Raw genomic sequence first — 19,575 nt, 5'->3', positions numbered from 1 at the left:
TGCAATGCATACCCCGACCTGAGCTCGGGATCACCGCTAACAGCTTCTTTTTTCTACCCCGAGCTCAGGTCGGGAAAACCGGCAAGGAGGTTAAGTACACTATGCCTGCGACATTTTATCAAATAAAATCTTTCCATAGGAGATAACCCATATACCGAGTGCAGCTAACACCGTGGCAGTAGTGACTGTTACTGCTGTTGGCCCCTGCAAGCGGCACCGCAGCTATGGCCTGAGGGCTACATAGAATTAGCAACTGTGGAGAGCTTTGAGGGAACCAGAAATGGCTCGCTGGACCGCATTTGGCCCCCGGCTAGACTCTGGACATGCCGATTTAGATACACCCACTGTTTAAACAAGAATTACCTGCAAGTAAATGTTTAATGAATAGAAAAGGTTGAGGAGGACAGATGCTTGAGGGTCACACTCACCTAAAGGATTATTAGGAAGACCATACTAATACAGTGTTTGACCCCCTTTCGCCTTCAGAATAGCCTTAATTCTACATGGCATTGATTCAACAAGGTGCTGAAAGCATTCTTTAGAGATGTTGGCCCATATTGATAGGATAGCATCTTGCAGCTGATGGAGATTTGTGGGATGCACATCCAAGGGCAAGCTCCCGTTCCATCGCATCCCAAAGATGCTCTATTAGGTTGAGATCTGGTGACTGTGGGGGCCATTTTAGTACAGTGAACTCATTGTCATGTTCAAGAAACCAATTAGAAATGATTCGAGCTTTGTGACTTGGTGCATTATCCTGCTGGAAGAAGCCATCAGAGGTTGGGTACATGGTGGTCATGAAGGAATGGACATGGTCAGAAACAGCATTGGCGGCGATCGACCCAAACACGCAGCAAGCAAAGTGCTTGCTGCGTGTTCTAAAAAAAAATTATGAAAATCGGCCCAGCAGGGCCTGAGAAATCCTCCGGGGCGGCTGGCCCCGAGCTCAGCTCGGGGTTACCGTCAAGAAGGTTAAGGCTTATTTTACTCTGGGAAACAAAACATACTTATTTATGTTTGCACATATTTTAAATTTTACAATTTATCGCCAGTGCCCCTTTAAAGGACCACTATCACCAAAAATTGTAAAATTTAAAATGCAGTAAACATGTGACAGATATGACAGGTTTTGAACTAGTCCAACTCCTTCTTGGGGATATTTACATAAAGCTCTATGAAATGGATTTATACAAAGATGCTAACCAGTTTCTCTACCCAGTTGCATACTATTTTGGCAGTCGGACTGTGCAGCTAATGGTCAATAAGTGCTTTTGAAAATAAAGAAAGCCCCAGAATCCCCCATGAGGAGATGAACTAGTCCAAAACCTGTCAGATTTTTACAGCATATTGTAAGTGACCATGACATAGAAAAAATAAATTTATAGTGTTTCTTTCTCTGCACCACCACAAGTGTACGCATCAATTTTAAACTTTTACAATTTATTGTGATAGTGGTGCACCTGGTCCAGTTAGGTGAAACCCGCTGTCACTGAACTGACTGCCAGACTCTGAAAAGATATCCATTGTACCCATACTGCATGTAAGGTTTTCCCTCCAGTAAAGAGGATTATGGATTTATATACAGCCAGTGTTTTCCGCAGCACTTTGCAAAAGAGAACACACAGTACAGGCAGTTACAAGGCAATAGGTTACAGATAGACGACAACTGAACATGTCCACAATGCATCGCACAAGAAGATGGAAATATGTAACAGGTTACACAGCAGTAATAAATATGGGACATTTTGTTTATGATTTATATTCGATCTCTTGTTATGTAGTGAACCCCCGGACTAAAAATCTACTCAGCAGAACGGAAAAAGCTTGGTGTTTCTTGCCCGGGTTTTTTCCCCTGATGCTGTGCAAAGCATGATGGGATTTCCTATGTTGTTATTCACGTTGCCTAGCAACTGGGAGGGGTGATCAGCACACAGGACAGTTGGAACTGTGTCTTATGCTCCCTGTCACCTCCTTTCAACCAAAAAGATGGCTGCCATCATGAAATCAAACATTTGCCTGTTCTTTTAAAACAGGGTGGGTAAGAGATTATATTATCTATTTAATTAACATAACTAATGTAACTTAATGACAGTATGTTCGTTTAGGCTGAATTTCCTCTTTATTGGCATTATTGGCACAATTGTATCAGAAAGATAATTTCCAAAGCAGATTATCTTAAAAACCCAGCATAGGGAAAACTTGTAAAGTCACCTGATCTTTAGCCAAAAGATTCATATAATATAAATACCCTCAAGTGATGTCTTTGTCTGCATAAGTTTGTAACAAGAGGCCTGTTATATACTGTAATGGATGTTTTTCTTCTGTTTCTTGTTGCTATTTCTATTAACTCTGTATGCTGGTTAAAATTTTCAATAAAGAATTAAAATATATATATATATATATATATATATATATATATATATATATATATATATATATATATATATATATATATATAGAGCAATGCCCAAGAGGGCTTGCAGTCTAAGGAGCAGAACAACAGGTAAAGGGAGCTGTGTAAAAAGTGGTGGTTGGTGGCTGGGTAAGACTACATGCTTGGCTGAAGAGGGGAGATTTAAGGTTCCATCTAAAAATCATGTTTTAGCAGGTAAGACTTGTAAAGCTGGTGGTGGCAGCTCCAGGGCTTGCCTGCGCCCCCTTATTGTGTTACATGCTGGTTTTGGGGTCCCGAGAAGTGGCAGTGCTCGGGGCCCCGGCCTGTCATGTGCACTAGTGTTTGCATATTTTATTTCATTTGTAGCTCCTTATACAGGTTAGTTAGGAGGGGGGCGGATGAGAGGGAGATTCCTGCACGTTGGTGCCCCCTGCTGGCATATAGCCTTTGTCTATATGTTACTGAAGCCCTCTCCGATGATTGGCTGTATTGCACAGCCTCTGCTTAATTGAGTATTGCAGACTAGGTGTAATGTATTTGCACTTCTTATTGGCTGACAAGAAGTCTGCAGACTACATAAGTGGCAGAGTGCTGTTTGTCAGTGAGCATTTTCTTTGGTGTTTGGTAAGACTTGCAAAGCTATTCAGATTACTGGGGAAGCCCAGGTAACACTCTTGCTGCCAGGATTCAGTTTGGCTTTATTATTTCTCAATGCTAGCGGAGACGGGCACTGGCATTCTTGTTGCTGCAGGTGAGTGAAAACAATGGCAAGCTGGTACTTTCTCATGTTACAAAGTAAGAGAAAAAAAACTGTATTCTTGCATTACTTAAAGTGGACCCGAGATGAACTTTTACTCCTTGCATAATTGTGTTCCTTACATATAGTTTATAGGGCATTCCTCAAGCCAAATACTTGTTTTGTTTTGTTTTAATACTCTAATTCCCTATAAACTAAACAAGCCACACCCACAGCTTCTCCAGAGTGCCTTGGCGCTTGCAAGGGATTGTGGGATTTCAGTCTGGGCAGGTGAAAATGGTGTTACTAGCTATATATTTAAAAACAAAAGTTTGCTTTCCTAAAACAGAAAGAATTTGCGATAATTCAGGTTGGAGTGAGCTCGAGATGTCTCCCAGGCACCACTGCTGAATATATGCAAATTAACCATTGTACGATTAGAAGCTAAACACACCTCCAGAACCGCTGGAATGCAATGATGTGTCAGCTTGTTAATATGTACAGAGCCATAATAATCCAACATGCATACAGACTGTTTCGGATTGTTTGATCCTCATCAGTGCATGGCATGGATTAATTTGGCTCTATGGAGTAGGGCTTGTAAATCCGAGAGGCACAGACTAACCAGCAAGCTCATGGTGACCCAGAACTCATTGGGGTGTGTAAGGGACTACAATGGTCCTAAAAGCCCCCTTACTAAGATGTTAAGAAAAACAAAAGTTTGCTTTCCTAAAACAGAAAGAATTTGCGATAATTCAGGTTGGAGTGAGCTCGAGATGTCTCCCAGGCACCACTGCTGAATATATGCAAATTAACCATTGTACCCTTATGCTGGGAATACACGTTTCGTTTTTGCCTTCGTTTTAGCCTTCGATTCGTTCAGTAAACGAATCGAGTGTTGAAAACGTATGTGAAAATAGTCATAATCTCATTATAGTTTCGATTAATAGACCCCAAAAACAAACGACTAGTGATCGAACATGTTTGATATTATCTCTCTTTATCCATCTAATCGAGCCATTGGTAGGCTTGATGGCTGTTCAGATCGATTATATGTTCGTTTATGTTAGTCCGTCCCTGTAAAAAGGGATTTTCGTTTCGTTTCTTTGCAGCCTTCGATTATTGGAAAAACGAAACCATCAGAATCGAAAAAAAACGAAACCGTGGGTGGTGATATTAACCGTACGTTCGATTATTTCGGGAACGAAAAGGACAAAAGGCACAATCGAAACGAAGGCTAAAACGAAGGCAAAAACGAAACGTGTATTCCCAGCATTAGAAGCTATATATTTCAGAGGCAGAGTTCTCACAATCTGAGAGCTGCAGTGCAGATACAGATCAGGTGCCTGTGTAATGGAGGAGATAAGAGTGGAGTTTTCACAGAATATGCAGATTAGCATGCCTAGATACAGATAAGCTTGCCTGTGTGTGTAATTGTGTAATAGTGACAAGCAGAAAACATGTCTGCTCCCATTGTATCACAGGAAAAAAATATTAATATACTGTTGAAGCGGTTTGAAGATAGATTTGCTGTGTAAACTATCTAAACTTTAGATAAGATATATAGACAAGTCACTTGTTATATTTAGTTTTTCATCTCGGGTCCGCTTTAAAGGGAACCTTAACTGTGGGGGGGGAGAAATTCAGTCATGCGGACTCGCTTTATGGCTCTTTACGACGGGGAATGCGGAACAAGTGGACACTTTGCCGGAGGACGATTGGCAGTCGGCCGAAAACAAAACTTAGCCGCAGAGGGAGACCGGAGGGCACCGAAGGACCAGCGCGGGCACAGGATGGCTGCAGGAGGCTTGGGAAAGCCCCAGGTAAGTGAATTTTTTCCCCCCTACAGTTAAGGTTCCCTTTAACCAAATCTACTACTCTGATAAAAAAAACTCTGTACTCTAAAATTCTTACAATAAAAAGCATACCATTCTATTCATTATGTTCTCCTGGGCCCCTCTTTGCGGTTTCTGCCACTACCTGCTGCAATCCTGGCTTGTAATTGCCAGTTTTAGGTAGTGTTTACGAACAAAGAACATGGCTGCTAACCAGCATGTGACAGGCTCAGAGAAGCTCACTCTGTGACTCATACAGAGCCTGCAGGGGGCGTGGAGAGGGTGTGCATAATTTCTATCCTATCACAGCAGAGTAGCACATTCCTGCCTGAGCCAACAAAGGAAAGAAGATTAGATTAGATAACAGAGATAATACAGCCACTGTGCAACTAGGAAAGGCTGCAGTAAGACAGACCACATTAGAACAGGTATAGGAACTTATAGGATAAAAGAAATAAGGCTGAAAATTTTGTTACAGAGTCTATTTAAGAAATATCCTTATTTATAACTACAAATATTTTCCATAGGTTTAATGAGTCATTATAAAGCAAACACCCACTGTGCAGAGCTATAAATATCCAACAACATAAAGAGGAAACTAATCCCTCTGCACCTGCTAAGGGAAAGTCCCAACGGGTGGTCGATGACCTGCTGGTCACATTCCGGTGACATGACCAGATGCAAGGAATTGTGACATATGGGGTTCCACAGATCAGATAGCCTTTCTGATCCTCAGGGTCTAAGGCAGACAGATTGCAAACATACGCTCCACTCTTTACTTCCTAAGCTTATTTAAAACTATGCCATAATTATCTAATCGAAAATGTAAACTGCACATTAATAATTCTAACCACATGAAAGTAAACAAGACATCCACAATTTCATTTTCAAATCAAGGTTTGCATATAACAGTAACAGTGGGCATAGCTGCATCCCTATAACAGGTTTGTATATAACAGTGAGCATAGCTGCATAACTCTTCCCTATAACAGTGAAACACAACCCTACCATGTCCCATATGGCAGATGGGAAATACCCTTGCCTCATTTACACCATATTCCACCTCCCTCCTGCATCTGCTTAACAGCAGTTATATACTACCTAGTAGATATGCTGCATTTTAAAACTATAATTAAAACAAACCATTTATTGCATAACTAAACTAAAAATCTAAACTAAATCATCTGCAAGATGAAATGTATAGTGAATAGCACTCTCGCCTTGTAGCACTGGGCCGCCAGTTTGAATCCCAGGGAATCTGCAGGGAGTTTTTATGTTGTCCCTGTGTCTGTGTGGGTTTCCATCGGGCACCCGGTTTCCTCCCACATCCAATTTCCATAATCACAATTAGTTTGTAAGTTCTGATAAGGTGCCAATCATTCTGTTCAGGTTATTTTTGAGGTTTTGCATAGAAAGTCTCAGAGTTCTGTTTTTTTCTATATTCTTCTAGTACAGGGGTCCCCAAACCTTTTGGGTCGAGGGCCGGGTCAACATACTTCAGACTGCAGGGGGGCATACATGCAGAGGAGTATACATAAAATGATGTAGAGGTCTCTGTGGGCCAGATAGGGACGCATACCCAGGTGACAGCCTTCAGTCCAATTGGACAGCAGTGTCACCTGATGTGGAATTTGATTGGAAACCAGCAAATTACTGCTTTCTGGCTTCCATGTGGATAAGTGGGGCCAGCACAGATATTCTAAATTGGGACCGTGAATATAATAATATGAGTTCTAAATAAAATGGGGTTGTACAGATGCGATGATAGTTACATTGTGCAACAGATCTCATTCTCAAACCAGATCAGGCATTTAATTACCATAATCTCCATATAAAATCAGATCTCTATAAATTACTGCAACAATATAACATCCATGCAAGGTCCCAAGAACTGTTTAACCCCAAAACACTACGCTGGATTGATGACAAGGATTGTCACAGCAGAACCAATAAATGATCCGCTGTGACCATCTATTTGTGTTTTGGTGTCCGTTGGACAGCATTGGAGACCATAGCAGAAATGCCCGTTTTCCCTGCGAGGTCTGGAAAAGCCAAGCAGAGCAGGACTTTGTGGTCTGCTACTACAATAGAGACAATAGATATGTTGAAAACTGACATCTGATTAGATCCTTCAGATAGCATAAGGTCCGTCAACATGTCCATTTCGGTCTCTGTTGCAGGAAAAGGTTCTGATTTGCAATCCAGCGTGCACGCACCTAGCCAAAGAGTCAGGCAATTTAATAGTTATATATACACACACATCATAGTCAAGGTTACATAGTTATTTGGGTTCAAAAAATACATAAGTCAATAAAAGCAGTCTCACTATTTATCATGACAGGGTTACTTTAAATACAATTCTATATATAAAAAAATGCATTGAATTACCTTTAGTTTGTCAGCAAGATCTTTAATTTCATTTACTGCTCCATTGTACTTGTTAGCCAGTTCCCGCAGCTCTTCCTGCGTCCGTTCGTTCATCTCCTTCAGGTGTGTACATTCGTCTTCCGTGTTACTCAAACTCCTCTGCAATGGTCAGACAAACCATAAGACTCAAACTATCCATTTACAAATCAAATGTTTAGACAGTCTATATAACTAAGCCAGCCGCTATCAATACCACGGCAGGAAGCAAAGCCTTCTCTACTTTACCAGTCTTGTCTATATTACTCATCTTCTCTTCCTTATGTATGATTTATTGCTTTCCTTTTTCATTTTAATAACTGGTTTTGGGTTAGAAGACTTTTTTTTAATAGGAAAATATATTTGTTTCTTATACAGTAAGTTAAAGTATAATTTAGCCGTCGTACATGGATTAAGAGGATGGGATACTATCTGATCCCAGGAACTGCAGCATCACCACATTTCCATTTGTTTTTATAATGCTGCATTATTTGTATAAGTTTTTTAATTATTTCATGTAGGCTTGGTTTTCACATAAAAAAGGTGTCCAGTTCTGTCCTGTCAGTTTTTGACAGTTGGTATCAGTTTTGTATGTGTTTCTATGGCTGTGTTCACACATAAAAGGTGAACATTTCCGATCAGGTAAAACTAATAGGAAACTCATGCAAAACTGATGAGAGGACAGGAATGGACTGGAAAATGTGCAGATTTGGTGTGAACCAAGCCTCACTGCAATAATTATATGCAATTTCAAATAGGGTATGTGTGACTAAGTGATTTTGTTTTTTGGTCAGTTTGAAAACTGAACTTAAAATAAAATAAAGATTCAGCCCCTTTTTTCTCGTAAAGTTCCATGTACTGTTCTAAGTCATCTATACGCTGAACACTTATGGACATCCCTATGGCACTGTCTACTAAAATAAGCTTGATCCACACTGGGATAGAGCCTGAAGATTATACATGAGAGACATGTCTACACTTTCATTACCCAGTAGTGTAGGCAAGAAAATGAACCAACGTGATGCATACACAGCCTTAATTTAGTCAATTTAGTACTAGCTCAGTCTCACTCTTCTTTTTTTCTTCTTTTTTATCCTGGTAATATTTGGGACATCTTTAAATAAATCTACAGGTTACATGATGAGAATTCCAAAACGCCCTAACATTGAGTAAAAACACAACCCCCTCCTTTAGACAAAATGCATGCCTCCCCTTGTTCTATTTTCTGTACCAAATCTACAGATGAGTGACAAGAAGATGATGTAAAAATAAGAGCTTCATTTGCCTGCTATTGGTATTGATATATTTTTGCCTTTAGAAAAAAAAATATTTTTTACAGCAGACCTCCAGAGTAAATCCTAAAATCCAGCAGCCTGCAAGTAAAAAAGTTATATTTACCCGAGAAGCCTTGTCCCGCGATGCCGTGCATCACACGACTTGCAGCGCCTGGCCCAACCTCCTCTCTCTTCGCAGAGAAAACCGCAAAGCTATTTAAAATAGCTTGATGGTTTTCTCCTGGCAGAGGAGGCGGGGCCAGGCGCTGCAAGTCGTGTGATGCAGGGACTTCAGGACGGCATCGCGGGACAAGGCTTTTCGGGTAAATATAACTTTCTTTTACTTGCAGGCTGCAGGATTTTAGTATATACTTTGGAGGTCATCTGTAAGTCTCATGTAATCACTTTCAAGTGTTTTGAAGCAATTCTAATGAAACTCTCCAAAATGCGTATTTAAGCTTTTTTTAAGGATGCAATTGTTTTGCAAAACTGATGGCTTTGCCATCCAACTACATCTTTAACCTGGGTGAAACTGCACTAGATAAAATCAAATTCTACTACCTTGGTACTGCATATACTATTTCACCTCTGCAACATCGTCCTTGCTAGAATGTGTCAGGACTGCTTCAGTCATAGAAACCAATTCTGTATATGCCCATCTGTTTTTTCTTTTTTAACTTGCAGAGATAGTCAATATGATGCAAATAATTCCATCTTGCACGCACATTTCATTCAAATTGTATTCAGTTTAGTACTGGGTAATTAAAACTACCGGGAATCAAATTCTTGTTGATTTTCATTGGCCCAATTCCAAACTGCATGCAAACTTGAATTATGTGCATATTATTTTTACCCTAAAGGCCAGTATACACCTGTAATAATAGTCCTCTGAAATTATGTTTCAGATGGCATTTCCCCTTACAAACATGATGTTTGGCTCTGTTGTTCTGTGTGTTCTGGAAAGGGCAGGAACAAGTTGTCAGTACCTACAGAAGCACAGAACAATCAGGCATGATTTTCCAGCATGTCCAATCACTAAGGGGTTGCAAGCAAATGTTGGAGGACACCTGTACACACTTAGGTGCCTGAAACTATCCTGAAGGTCAATGTGGGTGACCCAAGTTGCAAGGCCTAAACACAGGTCAAAAGGCAACCTGGCTGCAGATTAGTGAACAGAGTTCAATGTACTCTATGCCATTTTTCCAACAGCTAAGTGCTTTCTCCAGCGAGAGCTCTCAATGGAACCAGGTGAATACCTCCACTTCAGACAGCTTCCGAACCACCTCGATCTTTTCTTGCAGAACTCGCCTCAAAGACTCTTTGGCTGTCGTTTCATAGTTATGTTTGTCCTCTTGTAATGCTATCAGCTCTTTCCGAATGCCATCATCCGTCTGACTCTGCAAACAAAAGGTATATTTCTTTAACATAGTTTTAGACCTTTTACACTTGATCTGGGGAAATTTTTAACAATTACTTCTATCAAGAAGATAATTTTGTAGAACCATTTTTCTAGATGCAAACAGCCTTAATATAATGCAAGGATTTGTAGCTGACTATAGTACTTGTCTATGCAGCTAGAAGTAGCTGTTGGTATGGCATTATCATTGAATGTAGCACTGAATAACATTACCAAAAAATAGAAAAGTGTATAAAAAAAAAATTCCCCCCTCTAGGTTTGCTATATTTTACCTATAAAATAACTAAACCCATGTAAGTAGGAGGGGTACAGATACACTGAAAAGACTCTTATGAAGTGTAACAAAAACCTCCCATGAACTAAAAAAAAGTCCCACTCCCCTCAAGCCATCATATTCACACCCAAAAATCTAAAATCAAGAGCAGCTGGTACCCTCTATAATATAATACCAGACTAATTATCTGGGGCCCCAGGGATGGTATTGACATTGATCACCAGCAAAGCAGAGAATAAAAATGCTAGGATAAATAAGCTGAATCCAGCTGATGGTCTGGTACCAGTTCTCCAACTTGGCTATGGTATATATAGTCAGGGAGGAACAGTTCATAGAGTTAAGAAGATTGTGTTACGATAACTAGGTGTAGAGGCACAGACAGAGTAATATTTAGGCCTGGAACCCACTAGCAGTACATTACTAAGCCATTTTTAAGGTGCACTGATAACATAGCCGCCGGGAGATTTTGGCGCAGGGGAAAGCCGATTAACAGCTTACCCTGCTCCTGCACAAGTCCCGATGGCACTAATTACTATTCCCCCTCCAGGCCGCCATGGATAGTGGGGAAAAGCTTTAATTCAGCTTCCAGCTATTGCTGGCGGCCAAATTACAATGTTCTTGTAGTGATTTGTGCTCAGTCTTCTGACAGCGCCTAAATCAGTCACTGAGCCCTGCTATAGCCGGAATTCCTGTTACGGTCTATGGTGGCTGCACCCAATCTCCTGCGTGGTTATTACAGCGCTCCATTTCTCAGCGCTTGTGATTTGAAAAGCTCTTGCTAATGTAATACTATGGGTGTGATCGCACTTGAGTGATGTGATTTTATAAAGATCGCCCGTGGCATTGCATTGGCAAGAGCTTTTTCAAATCCCTAGCGCTTAGAAAAGGCTACTAGTGGGTTTGAGCCCTTAGAGTAAATGGTTGCATTACCCTTAAAAAAAATACTGAGGCTTTCTATCACTTCAGTTGAAAAAGAAAGACACCCGGCATAGGTTATAATGGCTTCTAGAACAAAAAAAAGGTCCATCTGAAACAGAGTTTTGGATTTCTTTGGGATGGGTGAAATTAAGGCTGTTTTAAAAGTGTACAAGAACTGAAAAATAAAAAGATTTTATACATACCTGGGGCTTCCTCCATCTCCATCCGCCTGGATCGCTCCCACGCTGCCATCCTCCGATGTCTGCAGCTCCAGTACAGGGTCCCCGCACTTCTGGCAGTTGGAGCTAGTCTAATGTAAGACAAGTGCGCTGTTTGCGTATCTCTCCAGCAGCCGCTGGAGAGATAAGTAGAGGGCGCTATTCTCCTGACGGAAGTGCGGGGATCTGGTGCTGGAGCTGCAGACATTGGAGGATGGCAGCTGGGAGCGATCCAGGCAGATGGGGCTGGAGGAAGCCCCAGGTATGTATAAATCTTTATTTTTTCAGCTCTGAGTCCCTTTAAGTACTTTCAGAGATCTGTTTCACATATAGTTGCTACAGCCGAGTGAGCTGCAACAAGAAAATATTTGATCTCGCAGGAGGTATTTTTGAGGAGTCAAAGCTACATTGCCTATAGAAAACAGCAAACACTCCAAAATGGACCCAACAAGTCCAACTATGGTATTAAAAATATGAGTAATATTTCTAAGACTTGTGAAAACTTATCTTGACGATATAAAAATACAGTATATTGGTTTCCAATATCCATAATAAACATATTTAACTAAAACACAATTATCAACTTACATTTGCAGTTTTTCAATGAAATGGGGCTATAGAGTCTACTTTAACTGTTTACAACTTTATTTTTTTACCTACACCCTGTGTGTGGACACATGACCAGTGCTAGGTTCCTTCAATGGCTGCTCTGGCCATTTCCACTACCAGAGGGTACTACAACAACTGATTTAAAGAGGAGAGGGACAAGGAGAATCCAAGCCCAGCACATTTTGCCATGGATCTAGATAAGATTTTAAATTGGTTATGCCACTATTGTTTCTGCGTTGAGTGGTGCAGGCAGGCATACTAGAAAATTAATAATGACTTTTGCATACTTTTTCATACGGAGTGTTAAAAAACTATAGATTACTCATGGAACATTTCTCTAAAACAGCTACAACAATCCCAAATCGTTGCACAGGAGAACTTGCCCCTATGCGGTTTGTTCAGTGTGTATCGAACAATATACGACAAACAATATACAACACTATATTTTTGTGTAGCTAGCAATATACAACAGATTACAACAGCATGTTGCCATTTAACATATTCGGTACAAAATACATTTTAAGTAATATATGGTGATTTGAACATTCTACCGATTCAGCTTACACAACTGCTCATCTGATCAAGGCACCTTTTCTGAGCTGCTGAACTGTGAAATTATGTACAGCAGTGGAGACTTTGTGACCCATTGTACAGCTGGAAGAGTCACTCAATTTAAATCATTAAATTGGTCACAGGCCACTGGGAAGGAGAACTGAACATGGAACAAAAAAATGCCAGCTAGACGGGTCTATCTTAAAATAAATCTTTTTCAGTTTCAGAATTTAACAACACAATAAAAGGATTTTTTGTATCCTTAATTTATTAGGCAAAAATTGCCTACTAATGATACGATCTTGACTGTACAATCTTACTAAATCTATGTAGTAAAAGGGTAACTATCTAGTCCATAGACTGTACAATGAGAACATCCAGCAATGCAAGTACAACACTACATAGATAAAGTATTGGTATAACTGGCAGAAACAAAAGTAAATGTTCACTTTGTAGGAGAAACACAAACACTACAAACATTAGGGTTAGTCCCCTGCCCTTGGAAGCTTACAATCTAGAGAGTGTGGGGTGGAGACACTAGGTAAGGTGATGAGGCAGCAAGTCTTTTGACATCTGATGCAGATTTGGATACATGTCTGAAGAGAGACTGTCAAATTGTATGCTTGTTTGAAGAGACGTGTTTAAGAGTGCATTTGAAGGTTTTGAAGCAATGTGGAAGTGTTCCAAAGGAGGGGTGAAACTCATGAGCAGTCCTAGATGAAATAGTGAGAAGTGATCAAAATCGAAGAGAGGAAGGTTTCATGTGAGGAATGAAAGATGCAGGAGGGATGGTATGTGAAAAGGAGTGATGAAATGTATAAAGGGGACAACTTCGAGAACTTTGTGAGAGAAGGTTAGATGTTTGAACTGGATCCTCTGGGTAACTGGCAGCCAGAGGATGGGCTGGCAAAATGGGAGCAGGAGTAAAGGCGTATGAGGTAAGAAAACATTCAATAGGAATTGGAGAAGCATCAGTTTTTTTTTTTGTTTTTTTTTGGCAAGTTAGAAAGCAGAATGTTGAAGTAGTCAAGAGGGGCATGAATAGGTCAAACACAAATATTTTAGTAACCTCTGAGTGAGGAAGAGTTGTATTTGGAAAATATATTTAAGGGCAAGGTTGCAAGAAGTAGTTAATTAGATAATGTGAGGCTTAAAGTCACTGGGAGTAAAAAACAAACAAAAAAAAAACACAGATACTTACCTAAGGAGAGGGAAGGTTCGAGGTCCTATAGCGCCTTCCCTCTCCTCTCCCGGTCCCCGTTCCAGTATTCAACCAATTTGGTCAAATACTGCTGTCTTGGCCGCCGAAGGGAGGCCTTAAAAGTCTTCAGGAGCCCAAGTGCTCCTGAAGACGGGCCGCTCCATACTGCACACGCGCGAAGGCCCTCTCTCATGCACTGGGGGGTGCGCAGTATGGAGCCACCTTTCTTCGGCAGGACTTTGTTCCCGAAGACTTACGAAGTCCCCCACGATGGAGGATTCAAACGGGGAAGCTAGTGCTGCACCAAGGGCAAAGGGAGAGGAGAGGGAAGGCTCTAAGTATCTGGATTTTTATGTTTTAATTACGCCCAAAGAAAGTTCGACGTCCAGACAGTTGCAAAAGGAGTTGGGATTGTTGAGGTGCTCTCTATACTTTGGCTCAGTTTAAACTGTGCTGCACGGTGGCATATCTAAATAGTAGAAATACGCTGTGTCGCTTGGGAGGTCTGTTGCAGTGTCTATTGTACTGGGGAGTGGATGTGTGCCATTCTATTGATGAATGGCAGCACATCTGCTGTCAGAAAACAAATCATGCAGGTTGGAATTGCACGTAGTGAAAACAAAAAAGGTGAATGCAGGTCCATGTCTGTAGATCTGCTGACATTCATTCTGGGAAGCAGTGAGGCAGCAGATCTAGTGTGAGCATAGCCTTATTCTGACTACTGGGAAAGAAATGTAAATAATTATTTCCATCGTGCTAGTTTTAATCATATTGAGTTTGTGAAATGGACATGACAAGAATACAAAAACAGCAGAGAAAGTCAGTAATTGTATATACCGTTATATTTCCAATGCTGCTGCGCTTACAATCCTCTCAGGTGTCTGACGATACAACATGTAAAAAAAGAAGAGATACACAAACATAGGGTGTACCGTAAAGATAGAACACCCTTTTTGCCATCCACACACTCCCAGAAATGGTGTAAGTGCCCAGCCACAAACAGAGATCGCAACCGCAGCTCCCTACGGAGTGGCCGCTTACCCTCAACTTGCTTTCAAGCGTAGTCTCTGGCAGCCATTGCCCTCACAAAACAGATCCTGAGACCAGTATAAAAAGTATACATAGCGTAATCCTATTTATTGAACACTTAAAATCCCTGCTATAAAATCTACTTACACTGTAGCTACTTGTAAATGAGCGTATCATATCATACTCCACCGCAACATCAGCACGTCCGCCGGTCCAGTATAGGAGACAGTCTTCGCTCCGTAGCATGTGTACGTCCAAGCTCCGCTTGGACGCACACACGTACACACGCTATGGAGCGAGGACTGTCTCCTATACCGGGCCGGCGGACATGCTGATGTTGCGGTGGAGTATGATATGCTCATTTACAAGTAGCTACAGTGTAAGTAGATTTTATAGCAGGGATTTTAAGTGTTCAATAAATAGGATTACGCTATGTATACTTTTTATACTGGTCTCAGGATCTGTTTTGTGAGGGCAATGGCTGCCAGAGACTACGCTTGAAAGCAAGTTGAGGGTAAGCGGCCACTCCGTAGGGAGCTGTGGTTGCGATCTCTGTTTGTGGCTGGGCACTTACACCATTTCTGGGAGTGTGTGGAGTGGCACAAAGGGTGTTCTATCTTTATGGTACACCCTATGTTTGTGTATCTCTTCTTTTTTTTACATGTTGTATCGTCAGACACCTGAGAGGATTGTAAGTGCAGCAGCATTGGAAATATAACGGTTTATCTGCCTACACAGTGGACACTGCTTGCAGCTTTGGCCATTAGCAAGTACTGTACCAATATTGGGTGCAGCGATATCATACTGATTATCAGTAATTGTATATAAAGGAGTCGGAGAAGCTAGGAGATCAAGCATCTACAAACTACATTGAAAATCAGGAGTTACAAGAGAGAAGTCAAGGGGTCCAAGAACAAGCTTGTGATGCACCAACAGAAAGTGAGGAGTAAAAGCAAACCTGTAATGGGCGACGGCGGTATAAAAGATACTTACCTGTAGTTGGAAGCCTCTAGGTGGTTCTCCTCAAGCCCCTCGTTCTAGTGCAGTGCTTCTCTTCTGGTGATGCTACTGGTCATGGACGTGCACATGAATTATGCTGCTCATGCACAGTTATTTCCCTCCGTGGACAAGTGCTTTGCGTCAACTGGGCATGTGCGGACCTTATTCATGCATACCCAGTCAAGATGCACTTGGTACATGGTGGAGGAAAAACAAGAAACTTATTTAACAAGCTTTTCCAAAATAGGATTACAGGGACCCTGTTCTGGAACAGTAGGGCTTCATGTGGGTCTGGGAAGCCTCTGAACGACCAGGGCCTTTTGGATTTCTGAGTTAAGCAACTATTTCCTTTCAGGTACGCTTTAATAATACATAAGAGACTATGAAGGAATGTCCAGACAGGTAAGAGGAAATCCAAGAATGCATCAGGCTCTTGATGCCTAGTGATGAGAAAGTCTGGAGATACAGAAAATGATTGACAGTCACAGGCAAAGGAGAGGTCGTGGAGTATGACAAACTGGCCTTAGGATTTTTCTATCTGGAGGTCATTAGTAACCGAAGGACTTTTTATTGGAATAGTAGGGGCATAAACCAGAAAGAAGGGGAGTCAAATATAGAGTTAGTACGGAGATGGGCAGTTCACCATTTTAAAAGCAAAGTGGAAAAGCAAAACAGGGCTCTAGCTAGGTAACACTGAGGTCAAAACACAACAATGACACACAAGATTGGAAATGAGAGAGTTAAGTTACCCCAAACATCTAGCGATTTTGGCAGCGATCGACCAATAGACAGATCTCATTCTGACAGAACCGGATCAGAGAGAGATCTGTTGGTCGCCATAAACTGCAGGCCGATTCCTGATCAATTTCAGCATGAAAACTTCCATGAATCCATCTCGTGATGCTGCCTCACTGCCCCCGGCTGCATTCCCCCATATGTAGATGTAACCCCTCCCCCCATTACTTTACATGACCGGTGTGTCCGCACTCCTCTTCCATGCCCCACGTGGTTCCCGGGAACCACGCGGGGCGCAAATCCGGAAGAGTGTGGACACTTGGGGTGCGAATCCAGAAGAGGAGTGTGGACACAATGGCGGACTACAGACAGGTAGAGTATCTGTGGGGTAAATCTACATTTGGGCAGATGTAGCTGGGGGTTTCTGTTGCGTTCGCGATTACTGTACACCATTACGGTTTCACACCCAATCGAGCATGTCGGCCCGAGATTTTCCAGCATGTTTGATCGATGCATGCAACCAATTTCAGCCCAAAATTGGTTGCATAGTCAACTAGGCATGCTTTTGGCAGCACCGATTTTTTATAATTATTGAATAGCATGGTCGATCGGCCGCCAAATCTACAGATGTATGGCCACCTTAAGACTGTAAATAAAGACTGACTCAGCATGATGTGCTCAATGTCCACTCACTTTTGAAAGGGCCTGGAGCTGGTTCCCCATAACCTCCAATCGTGATAGAAGTCGGTCCTCATCTATTAAAGCCTAGGATGCAAAAAATATGTAATTAACTATATGTATGTATTGAGAGTACATATAACTATTGTCCTGCTTCATGTTATGCAAAACAAAGTATACAAATAGAAGTATTTTTTTTTTGTACAGTGTAAACCGACCCTAAGGCTGCTCATTCGCATTCTAAGTATCCTGAAGGAAATATAGGCATATTTTAATTCAGGCACACTGATTAAATCGTCATTTTAGATCACTGTATCTTTGAGTTCAAGTCATTAATCCAAGATTTAAAATGTAACTTCAGTCACAGAACTGGGCAGTACAGTTTTCAACATATCCAGGTAGAGACTGAACAAAACAACATTATAAAAACCGCTTTCATGAATTTCCCTGCCGTTTGACAAACTTTTCTGTACCAGTATCTGTTAAATAGCTAAAGCCAGATAAATGATCCTTTAGATTCCTTCATGTGAATGATAAAAAGGTAGGTGGCCATGGGAATCAACCCCATGTGGAATTTATGGAAGGGGTTTATGTGAAGGGAAGGGGGGTTTTATGCCCCAAATCTAGTAGTATGCAATATACCAAGGTACTGTCATATTGCAGAAAAGTTTTAGTTATTTCAAAAAACATGCAATTTGAGGAAGGAGGGGTAGGTTAATAAATATAAACATGTTGGAGAACAGAAGCTTTAACACAGATAAAGGCTCAGGAAAGTGCAAGGCATTATACAATGAGGGCTTTATCATTGATGGTTCCAATAAATGTTTAGTGTGTTACTTTTAGCAATAGAATCAATTCAGGGCACAGGGCAAAAATCGTCAGCAGGTCAGCGAAGGCTGTACAAAAAAAAAACTGCCTCCCCTGGTAGCTGTGGGTTACTTTACAGTCATGCAAATGCACCATAGTTTTAAAAGTGTATACACATATTCAATTCCTGTCCCCCAGAATGATCAGTATTCCACCCTCCAGGCAAAAGTTTGGGACCCAATACTGTACTGATGTGTCGCTAGCCTAGATAATCTGTAAGAAAAATCTGTTAGAAAATGAAAAAAAAAGAGCCCCTGAGGAGGTACTTACCTCAGGAGGAAAGCCTCTGGATCCTAATACGGCTTCACCCTTCCTCCTGTGCAGCATCGATCCAGCCAACAAGCTTATTGGCGGATTTTCAGGAGGAGCCAGCACTGGATCAGGTATACTGCAGAGGACGTCTGAAGTCTCATAAGGATCCAGAGGCTTCCCCCTCCCAAGGGAAGTAACCCATAGGGGCACTTTTTTGTTTTTTTTATGAGTTTTTCCTACCAATTCTCTTTAGGCCAGAAACCCACTAGGAGTAATTTTCTGAGCGCTTTGCGATTTGAAAACTCTTGCTAATGTAATGCTATGGGTGTGATCAGATTTCATAAAAATCCCCCATAGCATTGCATTAGCAAGAGCTTTTTCAAATCACTAGCGATTAGAAATCGCTCCTAGTGGGTATCTGGCCTTAAAGTGAACCTTAAGTGTCCCAAAAAAAATGAGTTTTACTCACCTGGGGCTTACCTCAGCCCCCTGCAGCTGATCGGTGCCCACGACGAGTCGCTCTGATGCTCCGGGTCCCGCTGGCGGCCACTTCCGGTTTCGCCGTCAGGACCCGTCAGGCTGGGGAACGCGGCTGATACTACGCGTTCCCAGCCAAAATAGCACCCCTATGCGGCCATATGTCCGCATACGGGTGCCTATGCGGATATATGGCCGCATAGGGGTGCTATTTTGGCTGGGAACGCGTAGTATCAGCCGCGTTCCCCAGCCTGACGGGTCCTGACGGCGAAACCGGAAGTGGCCGCCAGCGGGACCCGGAGCATCAGAGCGACTCGTCGTGGGCACCGATCAGCTGCAGGGGGCTGAGGTAAGCCCCAGGTGAGTAAAACTCATTTTTTTGGGGACACTTAAGGTACACTTTAAGCATGCATATCAAGTACTCTGGCTGAAGTCAGACTGGATTCGCTGCATGCTTGTTTCAGGTGTGTGATTTAGCCACTGCTGTAGCCAAAGACATCAGCAGGACTGCCAGGCATAATGGGGTTTATGAACCATTAAGTAAAAAACACAAACCAAAAACCTAACAGTCTGGTAAAAAACAAACAAAACAAAACTGGTGAGATCTTGAAATCTAAAGGATATAAAATAAAATAAAATCAAACCAAGGAAGCAAGACTCACTGCTGCTGTTGGTCCATCATTTGCAGTCTCATCTGAAGTAATCG

At 41.7% G+C, this 19,575-nt stretch overlaps 1 protein-coding gene across 14 annotated transcripts in view; it reads right to left on the bottom strand.

Annotated features, from left to right (window-relative positions):
• Window positions 1-19,575, bottom strand: part of SLMAP (sarcolemma associated protein) — a 238,908-nt gene that overhangs the window by 69,685 nt on the left and 149,648 nt on the right. For all 14 annotated transcript variants that reach the window (XM_068253726.1, XM_068253727.1, XM_068253728.1 and 11 more), the window contains 3 exons: window positions 17,289-17,360; window positions 9,900-10,040; window positions 7,355-7,492 (listed from right to left, as the gene is read on the bottom strand). In XM_068253726.1, the coding sequence (XP_068109827.1) occupies window positions 7,355-7,492; window positions 9,900-10,040; window positions 17,289-17,360 (351 nt within the window). The remainder of the gene's footprint in view (window positions 1-7,354; window positions 7,493-9,899; window positions 10,041-17,288; window positions 17,361-19,575) is intronic.

This window comes from Hyperolius riggenbachi, chromosome 9, assembly GCF_040937935.1.
Source record: "Hyperolius riggenbachi isolate aHypRig1 chromosome 9, aHypRig1.pri, whole genome shotgun sequence".
Lineage (NCBI taxonomy): Eukaryota > Metazoa > Chordata > Amphibia > Anura > Hyperoliidae > Hyperolius > Hyperolius riggenbachi.
This window is presented reverse-complemented; position numbering and strand designations above follow the sequence as displayed.